This window comes from Hyperoodon ampullatus (assembly GCF_949752795.1).
Source record: "Hyperoodon ampullatus genome assembly, chromosome: 5".
Lineage (NCBI taxonomy): Eukaryota > Metazoa > Chordata > Mammalia > Artiodactyla > Ziphiidae > Hyperoodon > Hyperoodon ampullatus.
Genome location: NC_136918.1, coordinates 94,041,357 through 94,061,166, shown reverse-complemented (window position 1 = coordinate 94,061,166; position 19,810 = coordinate 94,041,357). Strand labels below are relative to the sequence as shown.

At 36.0% G+C, this 19,810-nt stretch overlaps 1 protein-coding gene across 2 annotated transcripts in view; it reads left to right on the top strand.

Moving 5' to 3' along the window:
- ALCAM (activated leukocyte cell adhesion molecule) overlaps positions 1-19,810 on the top strand; it is a gene marked incomplete at both ends in the record, with an annotated part of 204,408 nt that overhangs the window by 158,590 nt on the left and 26,008 nt on the right. The window contains 8 exons of one of the 2 annotated variants that reach the window (XM_079705014.1): positions 1,636-1,763; positions 3,239-3,371; positions 7,319-7,431; positions 9,509-9,644; positions 9,752-9,889; positions 12,648-12,776; positions 14,872-14,910; positions 15,201-15,318. In XM_079705014.1, the coding sequence (XP_079561140.1) occupies positions 1,636-1,763; positions 3,239-3,371; positions 7,319-7,431; positions 9,509-9,644; positions 9,752-9,889; positions 12,648-12,776; positions 14,872-14,910; positions 15,201-15,318 (934 nt within the window). The remainder of the gene's footprint in view (positions 1-1,635; positions 1,764-3,238; positions 3,372-7,318; positions 7,432-9,508; positions 9,645-9,751; positions 9,890-12,647; positions 12,777-14,871; positions 14,911-15,200; positions 15,319-19,810) is intronic. The other variant, XM_079705015.1, reaches the window with a different exon arrangement.

Here is a 19,810-nt window from a genome sequence, read left to right as displayed (position 1 = left end):
AGAGGGCAAAGGAGAAAGCCAGAGTAACTGGCGGACTGATGATTTACTAATAGAGTCAAACTGAAAGTCAAAGGGAGAGCAAGAGATCATTAATTTTGTTTTACGCACATTAGTGGGCAACCAGAAGGCTACTGTTAAAACTCAGATGTGTTACATTAACCTCTGATCTCAGTGTAGTTCTTCAACTCTCTAGTACAGAGCAGAGCCTATTGAAAAGGGGACACAGAGAAGGGGGGTTTTAAAATAAAACATGAAGTCAGACCGATTATGATTCCTAGCTGTTCTGCATCAGCTTTGGTCAGAGATGTGCTGCAGTGATGTGCTGCAGACCAAGCTAGGCAGAGAAGGGCCATGCAAACGAGTGAGGGAGGCCTAGAAATGGAAGGCCAGTGGAAGACAAACTTTATTTACTTTCTGACTTAACTGAGAACTGCTGGTCAGGGAACTACCTCAGGCAAATTCAGAAAAGTGAACAAGTATATTAAACCAATCTTTGTTTAGCCTCAGAACATTCTGGGCAAATATTCAGAGATGCCCAAGCATGGGGAAAAGTCAGAGAAGCAATCTATAACAATCCTTCTAGGTTGTTTTTCCTGCACTTTAATCTTAGAAAGGTAAGTAAATGACTGCAAGAGATAGAAAAAAGCCTCAAAATCTACCACTTATTCATCTCACTTTATTAGCTAATAGCAAAATAAGTCTTCATAGATAATTTTTAGTGCTGCCAGATTGGAAATATAGACACATGCCTCAAGCCTTGTGGAAGAGGTTCTCTAAAATAAACCTTTGCATTATATGACTTCAAAATGCATTGTTCATTGTATCATCAGCTACATAACAAGTGGATACATTAGAAAGTGGGTCATTTATAACTGCCAACACCACCTCCTTTTCTTTCCTGTTAGGTGGATATGGTCCACTGTGTATTCAGCTTTTAACTTCTTTAGCATTCTACTGTTGAGCAGTAGGTTCAACGAAAGAATATGCTTTAGCCCTATTTTCACCATAAAAATGACCAAAATGGAATGAAAGTTGCATCTTGGCTCCAATGAACAGAAAAAAATTACAATACATTCACAGTTCTGTTGATTGTGTTAAGGGTCTCCCGCCATTCATGGATTTATCTTTTTGAAAGCAGATCTACTCTCCGGCATGCCAAAAATCTTGCTGGTATTGTTTGGCTCCTATCCCTTTTTATTTAATATAAGGTATTATTGTGTAATAAGAGTGGGGGAGGGGCTAATAGTTTTAGCTCCTTTGCTAGCTGCTCCAGTCTTTCCAAACTGTAAGATACATATAATATAGTTATATGTCCTTATAATGAGATTATACAGAGATTGTTCCTACTGGTCTTTTACACATAAAATAATTATGGTCATTCCTACCTCAGGTAAAGACATTTTGCTAAGAAGAAATTGATTTTTATGTAACAGGGTCTCTTTGTAGTTTGCTCTAACCAAGATTAGTACTTATCAAGTAGCTATTAACTTCAATCCTTCTATAAAAAGATACATTTAAGCAATTACCATTACTAGCTTCTTGAGAAAATTGTGTATAATTTAGTCATTTTCATTGTATGTACTGAGTAATTTGGTACTTGATGAAACGGTTAACTTGTGTCTGTGACTCTTGCAGATCCTACAGAGCAGGTGACAATACAAGTGCTTCCATCAAAAAATGCCATCAAAGAAGGGGACAACATCACTCTTAAATGCTTGGGAAATGGTAACCCTCCTCCTGAGGAGTTTTTGTTTTACTTACCAGTAAGTGCTTCAGAATTATTACTTGAGCGAGACCACTATCATTCTGTCCTGTTGTTTGGCAGCTGGCTGACATTAAGAATTGTATATTCTTGGGCAGCATAAGTGAGGAAAGGATGTTATTCTTGGAGTCAAGGAACACCTGTGGAATGTCCTTTAAAAGTTTTTTTGGCATCTGCCAGTGCTCTTGCCTTTTTTAAATTCAGTGTTAAGGGAAATCACGGACAAAGAGGAAAAAATCTGAACATAGGAAACCATAATGGTAGAAACTCAAGGTCTCATTATCCAAATAAACTATAAGAATCTGCTCTTCAGAAGCAAACAAATATAAAATGAAGAATGATGACAGCAAATGGTCTGATGTGGATTCTAAATCTATACACAGTGCATTCATGAACACGTCCCTGAATTTCTGATATAGGGACACTTCTGTTGCACATTATATTTAGCTTGGTAGAATAAAGCAATGGGCTCTATCTTGCCATTGTATGTGGTCTTAAACAGCCATTTTCTCAACTTTTATCAGTATCACAGCTGAAAGAAATGATGCCTAGAGGATAATTTGGATGTGTTCTAGATGCTATGGAGCCAGACTAGAAGAGAGCTCTGTCTGAGGACGCTTGCTCTCCCACAGCCTTCCCAAGTTTGCATTTGACATAACCTTCCATTAGGAGAAGCCATATACAACTCTGTACTGCAGGGATCTGTTCACAAATGTCACCCACTGCATTGTTCAGTAATGTTTAACAGTATCATCCACTATATTACTCAGAAGACAAGTATAAGTGATTTCCTTTCTACTTAAATGTTGACAGAAAATTCTGTTTATCTTAATAAACTGACATTGTTTTTGTCTAAAGCACAAATGAAAATTTGAAACTAATTATGCTTCTACCTTGATTTTCAGGGATGACAGAGCCAAATTTCTGTCTTAGTTTTAACAACAAGTATCTTTTTTGTTACTATATACTCCTAATTCATCTATATATTTTTTAAATTCTTAGTTATTAATTCTTTTTCTTTTCTCTTTTTTAAAATTTCTTTTCCCCTCTCTTTCTTTCTTCCTCCCTCCCCTTCTTCTTTCCTCCCTCCCTCCCTCCCTTCCTTCCTAATTTGGATTATATGTTATGTTTTCTTTTAAGCTGCCTCAAATCTTTTTGTCAGATTAAGCAAGTGATAAATGTAAAAATAAAATATTAGACATTTTTTTAAATCTGCCTTAACAAACACAAGCCATGCTGTCAATAAAATAGATGTCATCATTACAATGTAAATTAGCTTCTCAATTTCCTTAGAACCAAATTACCAATTATTTTTCCAGGATTGAGATAATACAAACTCTACTCTCATTTGTCCAATTGAAGAAATACGTTCCCTTTTTTTTCTTATCTGAGAAAATGTAATTTTAATCAAGAAATATAACTGTTCTTATTGTAGCTACCAAGTGTAATCATCTGACATTTTGCCTCTATCAAAAGGGACAGCCCGAAGGAATACGAAGTTCAAATACTTACACATTGGCAGATGTGAGGCGCAATGCAACAGGAGACTACAAATGCTCCCTGATAGACAAAAAAAGCATGATTGCTTCAACAGCCATCACAGTTCACTGTAAGTCACCTTATTCTTCATTACCAGCTTCACTTTAAAGGCCTCTCATAGTCTAACTTTGCTATCTCTTCAAATAAATTGCAGCTGTATTTTTCTTAAATAATGTGGTTTCAGTAGACTTACTAAAGAGCATCAGCATGAACCCAACTTTGGTCCAGATTTGCCTTACAATATTGAAATCTTGAATGGATCTAATAATTGCAACTTTTGGCAGTGATAAATCTCCATCTTCTTTCTAAATGTCTTCAGTTTGTGGTATTAATAAAATATTCACATGCACCTTAAAGAAATAAATTATTTTATATCTTAAGAAAATATATGGATATTCTCGAAGTTTACAAGGTTTGCATTTGGCTAAGAAAAGTGTAGATTAAGTATCTTTTTTTAATTACAGAGTACTCAACACCCAAGCCCAGGCAACAGAAATTTTCTAGAAACAGAACCACTTCGAAATCACCCAGAACTTTTAACCCACTTTTATACTCCAGATACTCCAAAAGTTATATTTACTCCAGTAGATAGAAAAAAATAAATATACATAGAAAACAGACACTTCACTTGAGTTCTTCATTTTGTAATTCCTGACAGTCTGTATTATTGATGTACCCTGTGCATTGTAGAGATGGGAAACTAATTTGAACTGCTCCCTGGTGACACTAGAATACACGGAGTGCTTTGGGCAAATGTCAGTCTTGCTTGGAAATATAAGCCAAATTTTCTAATAAGTCCTTTGCACCCAACATCACCTCTAGACATGATCCATTACAGTAAGGTTTCTCTAGACATGATCCACTACAATCCCATTGAATATGAGTGTTTCTTTGTTTCAAAATTGAAAGAGATATTAGAAACTGTTCTGAGGAAATGGTTCTAAATCTATTACTCTACCCATAACGCTTGGAAAACACATAGGATAGGAGCTAGAAGTTTGAAGGAGGTACATCAGGGAATAGAGTAACCAGATGGTTGCTTTTGAGTGTCTGATGTTGGGAGCACACCCTGGGGAGCCCTATGGTTACAATAGACTGTTATGAAATATTCACAGCTAAGCTACTTCTCTGTTTGCTCCATTTTCATGTTGAACATATCTGAGTGTGTCTGCCATCAGGGGCTAGTTAGAGAGAAAGCAGTGAGTTCTCAGGATAACAACTGTGCTACTTTTTCTCTGAGGACATTTATCCAGTTTGTTCCGTAGAGGAAAAGAAGTGAGGTGAGGGAATATAACCAGCAGATAAAATTGCCTGTGGAATAACTTTCTGATATCATTGTTCATGAAATCTTTGGGCCAATAATCAATAATCTCCAGTGCTTAGTGATGGTACAATCTGCTTATGTTTAAGAGATGCTAGCTACTCAGGATGCTAAAGAAAGAGAACTCTCATTTATATCACCTGTGTATCAGGCAGAGAAGGATAGATGGCAGAAATTTTAGGCAAAAGGCTGTGCTGCAGCTACATAATACCTCAGTGATCAGCTGCGATAAAAAAGAAATTAAATAAAAGCATGTAACAGTTTAATTGAATTTCAGTGCATTTAATTGGATTTAAATACATTTTGGTTTTGGAAGGTAGGCTTTAACACTGGGCTTTAAGGCCTGTGTTGCTCTGAAAAGCTAAAATACCGTATGCTAACATACATATATGGAAGCTAAAAAAAAAAAAAAAAGGTACTGATGAACCTAGTGGCAGGGCAGGAATAAAGACATAGACATAGAAAATGGACTTGAGGACAAGGAATGTGGGGCGGGGGGTAGGACATGGGAAGCTGGGGCGAAGTGAGAGTAGCATCAACATATATACACTACCAAATGTAAAATAGATAGCTAGTGGGAAGGAGCAGCATAGCACAGGGAGATCAGCTCGGTGTTTTGCTACGACCTAGAGTGGTGGGATAGGGAGAGTGGGAGGGAGACGCAAGAGGGAGGGGGTATGGGAATATATGTATGCATATGGCTGATTCACGTTGTTGTACAGCAGAAACTAACACAGTATCGTGAAGCAATTATACTCCAATAAAATCTATTAAAAAAAAAGCTAACATAGCATTGCAAGTAAATCAAGATTTTACTCTAAATTACATGAAGTGAAAACATAAAAATCTTATTTTTGCACATTTATTCTAAATTGTTTGCTTTCAAAAATGATTTGTTTCCTTTCCATAGATGAATAAAGGGAGTAGATAGAGAAGCACCAACCAGTACTTGCACATATTAGCAGAACAGACCTCTCATCAGGCTTTTAGCCCACAGATCTATAGTTGCTGATGAAGCATCTACTAGTCCTCTGCCAATTCACACACATATAGATTCTTCATCCAAGCTTTCAAAGTCCATCATCATCCTTTAAAATCACTTCTTTTATCTTCTCACTGGCAAGTTAACTGTCCAGCTAAGAAAAGCGTTAACTTGCCCTGAATTGAATTTTCATCTCAATATAATTCAACCAAATATTCTGAGGAAACTCCACTTTTCTATGTGATAATGCCTATTTTAATATTAATGAGAAACCTGTTTCTTCCCTTCATTCATTCAACAATAGTTTTTGAGGGCCTACAATGTGGCAGACACTGTATATACACAGTGACAACTCAAGTCATGGTCCCTATCCCAAAGATGCTTACAGCCTAGCAGGCGAAACAAGTATTAAAAATAATGCTGTAAACAGTCAATAAATTACAATTATAACATGTAAAACCAAGGAGAAGCACAGGATGCAATAGCAAATCCCACTGCCATAGGATAAAGTCCCACCTCTTAGTATGGCAAGCACAGTCCTTAGTCTGGCCTTAATTACTTGTATAGGTTTACCTTCCATGTGTTATAACCATTCATACCAGTTTACTCACCACTGTGAAATCTGCCAAGCTCTCTCACCTCTTTGCCTTTGCTTATGTGGCAGAAGTTTTCCCAACATCTCTGCTTATCAAAGCCCTTCTCAACCATCAGGGGCCACAAACAGATACTGCCTCCATGCAATGCCTTTATTAGTGCTTTGAAAGCCAAGTTGGTTCTGTTCTCCACACTCCCATAATTCTTCGTTTGTACCTCTGTCTGTAGCCCTTACTCTAGTTTTTCAGCAAATATTTCTTGAGCTCCTAATCTATAGCACGTTTGCCACTAGGTGCTGATTTCATGCTTCCGTGTAGTGTCATCACATAGTTGAGTGCATATTACCTCTACCTCAAATTGTAAATTGTAAGCTCATTATTCATCTCAGTATCTCCTGTCGTTGCTTGGAACATAGTAGTTGTACAATAAATGTTCTATTGAACTGGATTTTCCTCATACAGATCATACTATGACAGTAAGATTTTTATAGAAATTACTTTCCATCTGAAAGATTTTACTTCCTTAGATGTATTTATACTCTGTTTTTAAAAAGTGGTATCTGCTGACAGTGTACCTAATAATAAATCTTATTTAAAATTTCAACTGCATGAGAAATGGGATAGCATTTTTGAAAAATATCTAACCATTATAGTCAGTTCTCTCTGAAGAAACACGTGGACACCTAATGGTTTTTTAGTTTATCACCTGCTGTCTAAATATACTTGATTTTCCCATAGTGTGCCTTATCAACTCTTTTTATAATATTTACCTAGTCATCATCTTTCTTTATTTTCTTCCAGAAGTGATTGAAGAATTTTTTTCTTAAGGTGATAGACCCCAGGTGAACACTTACATGCAATCAAAACATCAATCATGTTAACTGCAAATAAATGCATAATCAATTAGATTGACCATTCACGTGTCCAAACTGATCTCAAAGCTGGCTTGAAAAGCTAGACTGATTATGCTACAGTTCAGTTATTTCAGTCACATAAATCACTTCTGAATTTCAAGTGCAGTTAGAAGGATTTTTTTTTCTTTCATCTATTTTTTTCTCAAAAAATATTTTTACTATCTTACTTTCTGGAGTTGCATTTCAAGCATATTTTCTGCTTCACAGATTTGGATTTGTCCTTAAACCCAAGTGGGGAAGTGACCAAGCAGATTGGCGATGCTCTGCCTGTGTCATGCACAATATCTGCTAGTAGGAACGCAACTGTGGTATGGATGAAAGTAAGTAATATTCCTTGGTAATATTCCACTGTTTGAACTGATTCCTTTTTAGGCTTCTCTTATATATTTATACAATATGTTTATACACCCACACTCATACTCTGTTTCTCTATATGTAATACAAATCATACCACAATAAACTTTTAGAGGTACTCAGCATCACTATGGCATCCATAATTGATGCTCTGAAACTTAGTTTGGGGCATTAATTTAATTATGTGTATCTACTGAGTAATTATACACATACACACATGCACATGGTTACACACACATATACAGTTATATACTTTAGGGATTAACAACTTTCAATGTGTTTCAGTCCACAACATTATAAACAGTGTGTTTACAACAACCATGTGAAATATGTAGGAAAATGATTATTTCCCCACATTATTCAAAAGAAGTTGAGGCAGGAGAAATCAGAGAGCCACAGGTGACAGAGTGGAGACTTGAGCTCAGGCCTTACCCAGCATAAATACTGCACTCTAGTCACATAACCTTCTGCCTTTCTGCTGAAACTGACCTTAAGTGTCTGAATGTGGGTTCCATGAATTAGTAGCTCCTTGAAGGCAGAGAACTCTTTTCACCCCTGGGCCATAGTAGAACACCTGGAACATACTAGGAGCTTTGTCTGTATTTCCTGAGTACTTATATTCTTGTAATTGTCTGAAATGTAGGCCATTACCTGGGGACACAAACATTGCTATTATCTTTTTAGAGTGAGAAAGTAGAATTGGTAATTGGTTATTTGAGACAAGGTTATCACCAAAGGGAAAGGTTGTAACTATGTTCCCTCCACTCGAATCCTTGGCTAGTGTATCTGAACACCCAGTCCATCTGTTACTAGAACATGGCATATAACAGAAGCACTTAACCAGTGGTGTGTTAACAAAACACATACAAACCACTTAAAATAGGGGTTGGCAAGAATTATCTTTGTAAAAAAAATTGCAGGAAATTTATTGCTAGAGTTTCTTCTTGATGAAAATGTTAATTATTTTCTATTGCTTTCTTATCTCTTTTCATGCCGGATCCTCTGTTACTTGTTATCTTACTCTTAAAGCTCAGTTTCTTACTTCATTTTCTTTTAAACACAACCTCATCACAACTTCTAATTTACTCAGATAGTTAAAATGCATATTTAACATGAGGTATTTGTAGTAGTTAATGGTCAAAGGGCTAGACAAGTTCTAGGCATATGAACACTCATAGTGTGTTTTACTACAGGGCTGGAGAAACTAAGTTTACTTGGCTAGACCAGTTTCCACATCAGCTGTAGTCACTGCTGTTGATTAAATACCTCATGTCAGTAGTGCTGATCAATATTGCCTGGCCATTGGTTAGTTGATGGAAATGGAAAAAAATTCGTAGTGAGCAAATACCACATAATCTTAAGATTGTGTTTAGTTGTCTTCTTAGGAGCATTTCAATTTCTGGTAACTAACATTATTTTCTGTATATAAAATGATTTTCAAAATTAAATGTTGCGTTTCCTTTGTTCATAGGAATTAGGATAGTAATCTGTTATTAAAGATTTCTTTTAAAATCATTTTTGTCATAATTGCCATGGCTGTGTAATGGATCCCCTGTCTTGAAAACTGTCTCCTATAAAATGACTTTCAGGTGTTTATATCCATCATTGATTATGTAGCACAAGTGTCCAATATCTGTCAATTCAAATTCATCTACGTTTACTATAAGGAGTAGCTACTATCAACTGAGAATTCTCCTTAATGTAAACACATTATATTATGCATATAATTAAGTCCTCATAACAATTCAGTATGGTAAGTTTACTACCCCATTTTACAAATAAGGAAACCAAGTCTCAGAAGTTTATGAACTTGTTCCAAATTATAAATTCAGTAAATGGAAGAGTCTGAAGTAAAACTCTGATATGTCTAACTCTAAAAGTACAGAGGAAAAAGGAAATCTATTTTTGAAAGAATTTGAAGTTAAAAAAAGCTTTCATTTTCATTAGACCCAGAAGTATAATTTTGGGCTTCATTATTATGTAATAAATACATGGAGAGTTATAATTGTGCCATGTGACATAATTAACTTTTTATTGAATCAGGATAACATCAGGCTTCGATCTAGCCCATCATTTTCTAGTCTCCGTTATCAAGATGCTGGAAACTATGTCTGTGAGACTGCTCTGCAAGAGGTTGAAGGACTAAAGAAAAGAGAGTCATTGACTCTGATTGTAGAAGGTAATAAAATACGTGAGCACCAATTTAAATTTTTCTTTGAGAATTTAATATCTCTTTCTTTTATGATCTCAGTTCAACATCTTATTTTAAGTGTAATGACATTTTAGGAAAACCTCAAATCAAAATGACAAAGAAAACTGATCCCAGTGGACTGTCTAAAACAATAATCTGCCATGTGGAAGGTTTTCCGAAGCCAGCTATACAGTGGACAATTACTGGCAGCGGAAGCGTCATAAACCAAGCAAGTATTTGTCTTCTTGTTATGTGCTGAACTTGGTCCAATGTGGGGTTTTATTTAGGTACCTAAACTGTAGGCTAGCTTGTTATCAACATGAAATTTGCAGTATATTTTCAGAAGAAGCTTTTGCTAACTTCTTAATTTTCCCAAAGGAAGACCATAACTCAAAGAGAAATTTAAAATCGTAGGGCCATGGAGAATGGAAGAACCATTTTGTTGTGGTCAATATCTGTTTTTAAAAGGAAATAAATTAAGTGTTGTTCCGTGATCATTAATTCCTGAAACTTGGGTGATTAAAGCACTAAGGTATGTGCTTTCCTGCATCATGAACTTCCACATCTGAGTATAAGTGGCCTCACTTATACTTTGCTTACTTATGCACATTAAGTGTTATTTCTTCTTGAAACTGGGCCCTGGGTTGTGGTGAAGAACATAGTATACTGTGAACATATGGTCTGATTTGTGTGTGCCAGGGCCAGAGTAAGGCTAGCTAAATATATAGTGTCTAGGTTGGTTCCTGCTGAACAAAAATATTCATAAAATATTCATAAAGCAAACAGTAATATTTGTACCTTTGTCACACCATTTTAGTTTGTAGTAGTAAAGGGCTAAGAACTTATGAACACTACCATTAATTTTCTTTGAGACACACACACACACACACACACACACACAAAGATGAGAATATGGTCTATCACTAACAGTTCAGAGCTGTGATTCCATTAAATTGCCAGTCAGCTTGAGTTACTGACATACTTGTTAATTCCATTTTCTCTAAGACAGTCTTCATGTCCGCCTTCTCAGTGCAGCCACCTAAAGACTCTTCAGGAATACCCAGATGTGCCATTTGATTGTTTGAATCTTCTGTGCTGCCTTCTTCCCAGCTTCAGACCCAGTTGAAATCTGAGAAGGCATGCATAAACCAGAGTTTCAATATAAAGTTAAAGTGTCCATTCTTTCTCTGTCTGGGGAAGTTGGGCTGCTGGTCCAGCTTATGCAATGTAGTTTTGCAGAGCAAAGTGAATTTTGGCTCTTTCACCTCTGGGTGATGGATATAAATTTGCATAGCTCAAGCATGGAAGGTCCCCAAAGGAGTGGACACAAGCAAATGCCTCCTGATTTGGTTAAGTGTGATGCGGACACACAAGGAAGAGAACATGCCTGAGGAAGACAAAAAGGCTCTTGATTTCAGAAAAAAGACCTGAATTGCTGACAATGTACACATCTATTTTTTGGCATAAAAAATGACTGTTTCTCTTCTATTCTTTTTGCTTTCTAGTTCAATTTAGTAATAATTACAGCAAAAATAACTTTTGGTACTGGGTAATGCAAACAAAGAAAATAGAAAAATAAGCATCTGGTAAATATTTGATGAATAAAAAGATACAAAGATTTAAAAGGCCATCCTAGAAATAAGCAAATGTATTGTAGAGATAAACATAATAAAAACAAAGACGCAGTGAGAAAGTTATGTGAAAAATACTAGTGGGAAATGGAAAAAAAGCAGGTGAACTTACTATGAGGTTAAAAATAATAATGCCATTCTTCATTGTCAAGCAGAAGGACTGATTCTGGCCCACTAGGTGATATGTTATTTTTCTTGTCCTAGGTTTGTGCTGATACATCCATATTTTTTTATTTGTTCCCTCCTCAATCACATGGTGAATCTATTATTTTACAACTACTGTTACTTGTGCCCCACCCCTCCCCAGGGGCTCCATGATGTCTCTAAGCATGAAGCTCTCTCCTGTCCTCAAGGCCTTTAAGATGTAGTTGAGGAGAAAGCACATAGAGAACAATACAGGATGTGGTGTGTATAATATGTCTCAGAAAAGAATACAAGTACATGCTTGCTTTAGTGGAGTTGGACTTAGGAGTCATGTCCTGGGGAAGAGATTAAAGTGAATTTTCTCTTATGTTTGAAGGAATTAAATGGCAGTGATGATCCTCATTAATACCTCACAAAAACCAAATGAACTTACAAGTCACTGAAAAAATAACCTATCCTCTGTATTTAACTCAAGAAAATTGAGGAGGGCTTCCCTGGTGGCGCAGTGGTTGAGAGTCTGCCTGCCGATGCAGGAGACGCGGGTTCGTGCCCCGGTCTGGGAGGATCCCACATGCCGCTCAGCGGCTAGACCCGTGAGCCATGGCCGCTGGGCCTGCACGTCCAGAGCCTGTGCTCCGCAGCGGGAGAGGCCACGACAGTGGGAGGCCCATATACCGCAAAAAAAAAAAAAAAAAAAAAGAAAAAAAAAAAAGAAAATTGAGGAAAAAAATAGTATTTTTTTCCCATGAGAAAATCATACATACATATGCACTTAGATATCATGGCTTAAGATAAAGGGATTCACCCCTGTAGTGAAGAACAATCACATAGTTTACAAATAGAATTAAATTCATGTTTATTAGGAGAAAATTGGTGATGAGTTAATCTCTAACTAATTATTTTGAGACAGGTACTATCATGTCAAAATATTGACTAACCTGAGCATCTACTGAAAAAGAAGAGTTTAATTGATTTAATTATTAGAATTAATAATAGAAGCATAAACAGAAATCCAGATATGGATTCGCTACTCTTTTTCCTCCATGCTGTGGTTATAAACCTGAACTGGTCTCATCTATGACCTTACATGTACCCTTGAACGCCAGATAACACGACAGAACACCACACCTATCCCATTTCATTCAATATTACTCTTTCCCATGTTTTTAATTCATTTCCATTTCTAAATCCATTTTCCTTTTCTTTTTCCAGACAGAGGAATCTCCTTATATCAATGGCAGGTATTATAGTAAAATTATCATTTCCCCTGAAGAGAATGTTACATTAACTTGCACAGCAGAAAACCAGCTGGAGAGAACAGTAAACTCCTTGAATGTCTCTGCTAGTGAGTATTTCATTTCTGGCATTAAAAATGTAAGAAAATTTGAAGTTATTCTTCATTAGTTTAAAAGCTTCAATTCCATCTTCCTGTGCTGCATTATGGTAAGTTTTATTTATTTATTTTGCATTTGGTATCATCATCATAAGGTTCTTTTTTTTCTTTTTCCTGGTGTCCATTCTTGTACAATCCTTGTCTTAGTTAAATCATTTCATGTTTTATGGGTCAGAGACTTTACCTTGTACAGGAATATTTCCAAGATCAACAGAGGATAAGGACTAAGTTGCTCTTACTTAATCCATGTTTTGTGTTCAGAGTACAGATAATTCAAAGATTATCTGAAAACATTTCTGTAACAATTTTAATTTTGGTAAATTTTTAATTCCCCTTAATCTATTATTTTGCATTTCAATTCTTTGTAGTATTTATCCTATTCTTATTTTGCACAGGGATGCCACATGCTTAAACTCATTCAGCAAGTTGGTAGTAAAACTGATATCAGAATTCCTGAAATCTAGTTTCAAAAATTGATGTTTTGGGGCTTCCCTGGTGACACAGTGGTTGAGAGTCCGCCTGCTGATGCAGGGGACACGGGTTCATGCCCCGGTCCGGGAAGATCCCACATGCCGCAGAGCGGCTGGGCCCGTGAGCCATGACCGCTGAGCCTGCGTGCCCGGAGCCTGTGCTCCGCAACGGGAGAGGCCACAACAGTGAGAGGCCCGTGTACCACAAAAAAAAAAAAAAAATTGATGCTTTTGAATATCATATTTGAATCATAGGTTACAAAAACAAACAAATGAGATTATCTCAGAGAAAGTGAAAAAAAAAATCTGTCAGTGCTGAAATCAAGGTAATGGAAACATAACAGTAGCAGCTTCTTTATTTAATTTGAAATTATCTCTCATCTTCAATTATGTAATTCTTTTTTTTTTGCCATGTCAGTCTTAAATCAGGTCTGGCTTAGAATGAGGCTCAGTTCTGGACAAGATGCTAACTGACCCTCCAAACCTTCATTCTTCAGTCAGTTGGAATCCTGTATGTGACATTAGCAGGATAGAGATATACTGGCTAGGAATTAGCTGGAGCTAGGAGAAAATAATTATCTAAAGATAATGGTCCTTAACAGAATATGACTGGAATTTAAAAGCCTTTTGGATTGACAGGAGAAAAGAACCAAGTGAACATAACTCTAAAATAGGAGCACTGACTTCTCTGAATTCAATTCAGTGAGTATTGATTTGTCCTACCTAAAAAGAGAACTTATCCTTTCTTCCTGAACACAAGTCTCTCTTTTTATTCTAACCCATCAAATAGTGGTTTTCTAGACCTTGCAGTGGTTTGATCAACATCTAATACCGTCATTTTCAAGTTCAGTGAGCACCTCGAGAAATTCCAATATAGTATGTATGAGGAGGGGTCTAGGAATCTGCATTTTAACAAGCATCACTGGAAGTTCTGATGCGATCCCATGTGCAAAGAAGAATATTTATTTAGTCTAATATTAGATGATAATCCACCACAGTGACAATCCTTAACATGGGCCAGGAGCACCAGCACTATCAGAGTCATTTGGAGGGCTTTTACAAGCATCACATATATTGCCCCTTCACCTCTGAGACGTCCCCAGTTTTAACCTCCACCCCTACCACTTTGAGAATGTCTCTAGTGGCAAATCCCTGACGCTAGAGGATGAAAATGAATTCTCCTCCACTGAGGCCAGAAAATTGGAAAAAAGTTGAGAAACACTACATTGAAGATTTCATACGCTGCAACTTGTTTCTCTTAAAATGAAGTCCTATTAAAAGGTGGTAGATAGTGGGGAAATTAATATGGATTTCAGATCAATACTATAGCTTGTCAGTTGTGAAGTTATCTATGGTAGATTAATATCTTTGCAGTTTTCACTACTCTTTCTTTAAAACAAGATGAATTTCTTTGTAGGGAAGTTCACACTCTATTAAATGTAAATTTTTTTCTGCCCTTAGCTGTAGAATAGATATTTTATCTTTGAGTATTTTTACATCATACTATAATGGTAAAGGTGACTTTCATATATCAACAAATTTTGTTTTTAATTTCATATTAACATTTTTCATTTCAGTAAGTATTCCAGAACACGATGAGGCAGACGAGATAAGTGGTAGGTACTATGCTGCCGACTCTTCTTCCTTGACTATCCACTCAAGATTTATGAAGTGTCATTGAATAAGTAATTTTCTTAGCTGTCACAATTTTGACTTGAATTAAAATAGCAAATGAGACAAGAGAGTAAGAATGCTAAAATTTTAATCCTTTAAAAGCACAAGTTTGCATGTTACTCTTAGTAGTGAGCCTCAGTCATTTTTAATAAGAAATAATAACTAGATTGACTTGTTTTCACAAATGCTTGGCATTGTCTGTAATTGCATGGGCTTTTCTTTTTTGTTGTAGATGAAAACAAAGAAAAGGTGAATGACCAGGCAAAACTAATTGTGGGAATCGTTGTTGGTCTCCTCCTCGCTGCCCTAGTTGCTGGTGTCGTCTATTGGCTGTACATGAAGAAATCAAAGTAAGTTGTAGAAAAAAGATCTTCATTGTTCATTGACTTTCATTGGGAGAAAATACAGTGTGTTCATTATGCTCATTTCAGCTGGGCATGTAATTTCTATAATAGGAAAGACATATCCCCCAAATCAGGCTGATCATGTTTTGTCTTCAGCTCACTGTGACTATATTACCAAGACTGGGGACATGGCTTGGAGTGATTTCACCTGTGTCCCCTTATTTTTCTCAGTCAGTAGTCTGAATTCAATTATTTGATTTTTTTTCAATGCTTAGGTAGATTTTTAAAAGGCACGTAGTGCCTAAAAGTCAGCCATTCTAAACAGTTTGGCTGAGGTTGCTGGAGATTAAGTAAAAGCCGTTAGTACATCCTGCAGGGACAGCCGGGTGTCTTTGCAGTGACAGGTCTGGCCAGCAGTGCAAGTGTTGGTGAGGTAGAGCCATCTTGTTGTCACTACTTCTCTATTCTAGTTAGGTCACTTTGTTCCACAGAAGAATCTAATTCAGGGAAAAAGTCATCATTATGTTGTCTTGAGTTTTAAAACAATGATTAGACAAAGTACCAAGATTACTTTAAAAATGATTTAGATGATGTTTAAAGATTATTAGAGTCATGAAATAATACATATGGTATCTACCTCACAAATCATCTAACAGTGGTTTATAATGAAAATCCAGTTGACCAATGAAGATTCTTAACATACACACATGCCTAGTACTCCTCATTGCCCCAGCTCTGACCCTAGGTTCAGATGCAACTGGTCAGAGATGCAATTCTAGCATTGCATTTTTTTTAAGTTCCATTGGTGATTATGTGGTGTACCCCTGGTTTCAAACTCCTGTATCTAATAAATGAGGAAATTGAATTTTGCAAGGGGATATGTATAGCTAGTGGCAACTTTAGTCTTTATTTTATATTTTCTTGATGTCTTGATATAACCCCTTTCAACAACTCAGGTAAGTTAACTTAAAAGAAAATCAAAAGATAAAACAGACTCAATCAGATCCATGATCTCACCCTGTAAAGCTACAAATGTCAGTGAAGTAATATTTGAATGGAGCTGCCATCAAAGGGAGGCAGTGGCCCAGAATTTTTAAAGTCACGTAATGTGAGCATGTACTGAGTTCTATTTCGTTCTCACAATCCATCTCTGAAGTAGGTACTCTTATTATACATATTTTACATTGGAAAAAACTAAGGCAAAGAATGGTTAAATGACTTGCTTGAGATTACACAGTTGTAAGGGACAGAATTATATTTGATTTAAGGCAGTGATGTTTTAGAATCTTTGTGCTTAATTACTAGTTCTTATTTTCTCTCGTTATGCCTTACTTTTTCTCTTTTTCAGTCACATAAGGCAGAAACACATTGCTGTTGTGTGTTGTAGTTGATATACATGTCCACTCACACTAGGGCACAGTCAGTTCTAATCTTGGCACTTCAGTCCTCAATCTTGAACAGTCTGCACTATCACTTGATAACAGATGTGGGTTTTTTCTCAGCGAAAATTTTACCTACAAACACTTCATGTTGCTTTGTGCCCATGATTTCCATGGAAAATTTAGAAGATTGCCTGTACTACGTAAAAGAAAGGAAGTGCAAACAGTTGCCCAGAGGTGGTATCTATCTTACAGAAATTCTCCTTCTGTGTGTGTGTTTCCTGACTATCAAAATCTTATCCTACCTTTATAATCCACAGTGAGGTGCTCACAAATCTAACAGCTTGGCCTCTAGGGTATTTTGGTTTTATTTATTTAGGGTTTCTGATGCACTCCAAAGTAATTTTATTTCTTAAAAGAATGAAAATAAAATTTCTCTGTATCCTGGAATTGAGCTGAAAAATAAACAGCAGTCCTCTACATTATGTTCAAATGAATGTTAAATTCTTGGAGCTCCCCCAGCGTCCTTAACCATCCTATTCTGATTGCCAGTGTCTCATCATACCCTGTTTGTCCTTCTATGAATAGAAAAGAATTGTGTGTGTGTGTGTGTGTGTTTCTGTTTTTTTAGTTATGTCATCTGTCATTACCATACAGTAACCCAAAATTAAAATCATGGGTAAAAAAATGCTGGACATTTAGCTTCATAGTGCCTTTAAGTTAAGGGTTAAGACTTCATGCATTTCCTTTAAAGTACTTCATTTAATTAAGTGCTTATTTTACCATCTGACATGAACATTTGTCTAAATAACTGTTATTTAATTGAAAAGTGCACCAACTTTTCTAGTGTCAGTATTATTGGTAATCAAAATAATAAATTGCAATTCTTACCCCAAGCATCAAAATGTTTTTATTAAGAATTTGTAGAACTTTTCAGATTTGCTAAGTGCTTCACATTCCTAACTAGTTATTCTTTCTACTGCCCTCTGAGATAAGCAAGTATTTTTGCTATATGAGTTATTGTTAACACCTGTGTCCAGAGTAAGTGCAGATTCATAATAAGAGCTTTCAGGTTAAGAATTGCTAAGTCTATTTTGGGGTCTACTATACTCTCTTTTTTGTCTTCTAGATAACTTCACCTTTACAAATCAATATGAGAGTTTCATTTCTGTCTTAGCTTAATTCATCACCATTTTACGTGGATATGAGAGATTTTTAATAAAGATATGGTCCATACTCTTTCTGCAGATACCTAAAGAAATATACCCTTGTGTTTACCATCCTGCAAAACAATACCATGAACAATCTTAGTGAGTCACCCATTATTGCAAACAACTTTGAGCCATAATTATATTAGTTCTTTGCACTGGCAATTTAAAAAGTCAGTGGAGAGAGAAATGAGGGAAACAATCTTTTATGCCCAAGTAGAATTTAAGAATACATTTGTTAACATACCTAGTGGCTACTCAGATAACATGCACTCCCCATTCCATTAATATGAGATACATATTTTTATATCTATTTTAAATATGGAAAGGATATGCTTAGCAGTTGTGCTTGACACTGTGATATGGTATATTCATTGAAGAATAAGGGCTCATGATTCCTCTGCTGTTTTGATTCATATAACTTCTCACTGGAATTTTTTTTTAATCTGAGATATTTTGATAGTGAGAATGGATGACTCCAATCATTTCCTGTGTATGTAGGGTATTAACTGACAGTTCCAGGCAAAAGGTATTAATTGACTAAACCCAGTTCATATCTAGTTGTTTAACAGATAGGAAACATTAATGACCTAGAGATAATTCAATGACTTTTTAATTTATTTACTCCCTTTCTCTCCATCCTGTTCTCTGAACATTGTTTTTATATCTGCAGGAAGTTGAATGTTAGTATTTGAGTTCAAAATTCTCTCCTGCATATCTTATATTACAAGAACTAATGAAAAATTAAAAGAGTCAAAGATAAAGGAAAAATGTAAGGTAGCATGATGTAGCCACAAACTGATTCAGAACTGTATTAAAACCATAATTTCCAGGTTGGTTGCATTTAAGAGACCCTTGACCACGATACTTCTTACCACTAAACTGGAAGTAAGCATTAACCAGACATTTGTAATCTCAAGATGCACATTGTGTGAATACTGGAAGTTTACCAAGAGATTTATCTTTTGCAACTGTGGAACTCATGACTATTTTCATGAAGCTTTTGGACAATATCTAGGCAATATGGAAGTCTAAAAATCACAAATAACCTTTGTCAGTTTTGCCTTTTATAATGCTTTACTATTCTACTACTGTCTTAGGAAAAAAAAAAAAAAAGACAGTCCTAAATTGGCAAAAGACTAAAGAAGACTGCCTATAACCCCCAAACTTCAAGAAATACTGTTAAATTAAGGCTTTCTAAAACCTTTCTTATTAGTATCTCTTAATATATGGAACAGGATCTTGCAAGAAAGTTGATTTTAACTGAATTCTATTTCCAATCAATACTCTGTCTAAAATCAAATATATTTTCCCATAAGGGAACTTATGCAGACTCCCTGCTGAATAGGTTGAAAATATAGTGCTGAAGGACCATTTATAGCACATTTTGAGTGACTTTCCTCATTTATTACTATGTAAGCATCTTCTCTTTTTGTACTTTTACTCAAATCCTCAAATTTTAATGAGGTAAATTTAATAAGGTAACCATAGTTCATAGTATCTAAGGCTCAGTGAGTGTAATCTGCCTAAGATAACACACGCAATATCTTATTCCATATCCCATATAAACTTTCAAATATATTTTGCTGCCTCACCAGGACTTCTTTGGAATTAAAACTTCGTCTCTGACTTTGATTGCCTGCTGGCATTTAATATAGTGCTAGGGGTGGAAGGGTGTGCTCTCAAGTGCAGGGCTGATGTGGCCTCTCACCTTGTATTAGACGTCAAACTAATCCAAGTTTTCGTTTCTTTTTCCTTCCCTACCCATAGCCTGGCAGGCAGCCAAAAGAAGGAAGAAAAGAAAATGTCCCATTATTCTATCAAAGCATAAATAACAGGGGAGACTAGAGGGGAAATAAGATAATGTGGAAATGCTGGAGTCCCCCTTTAGTCAATCACAGGGTCATTGGC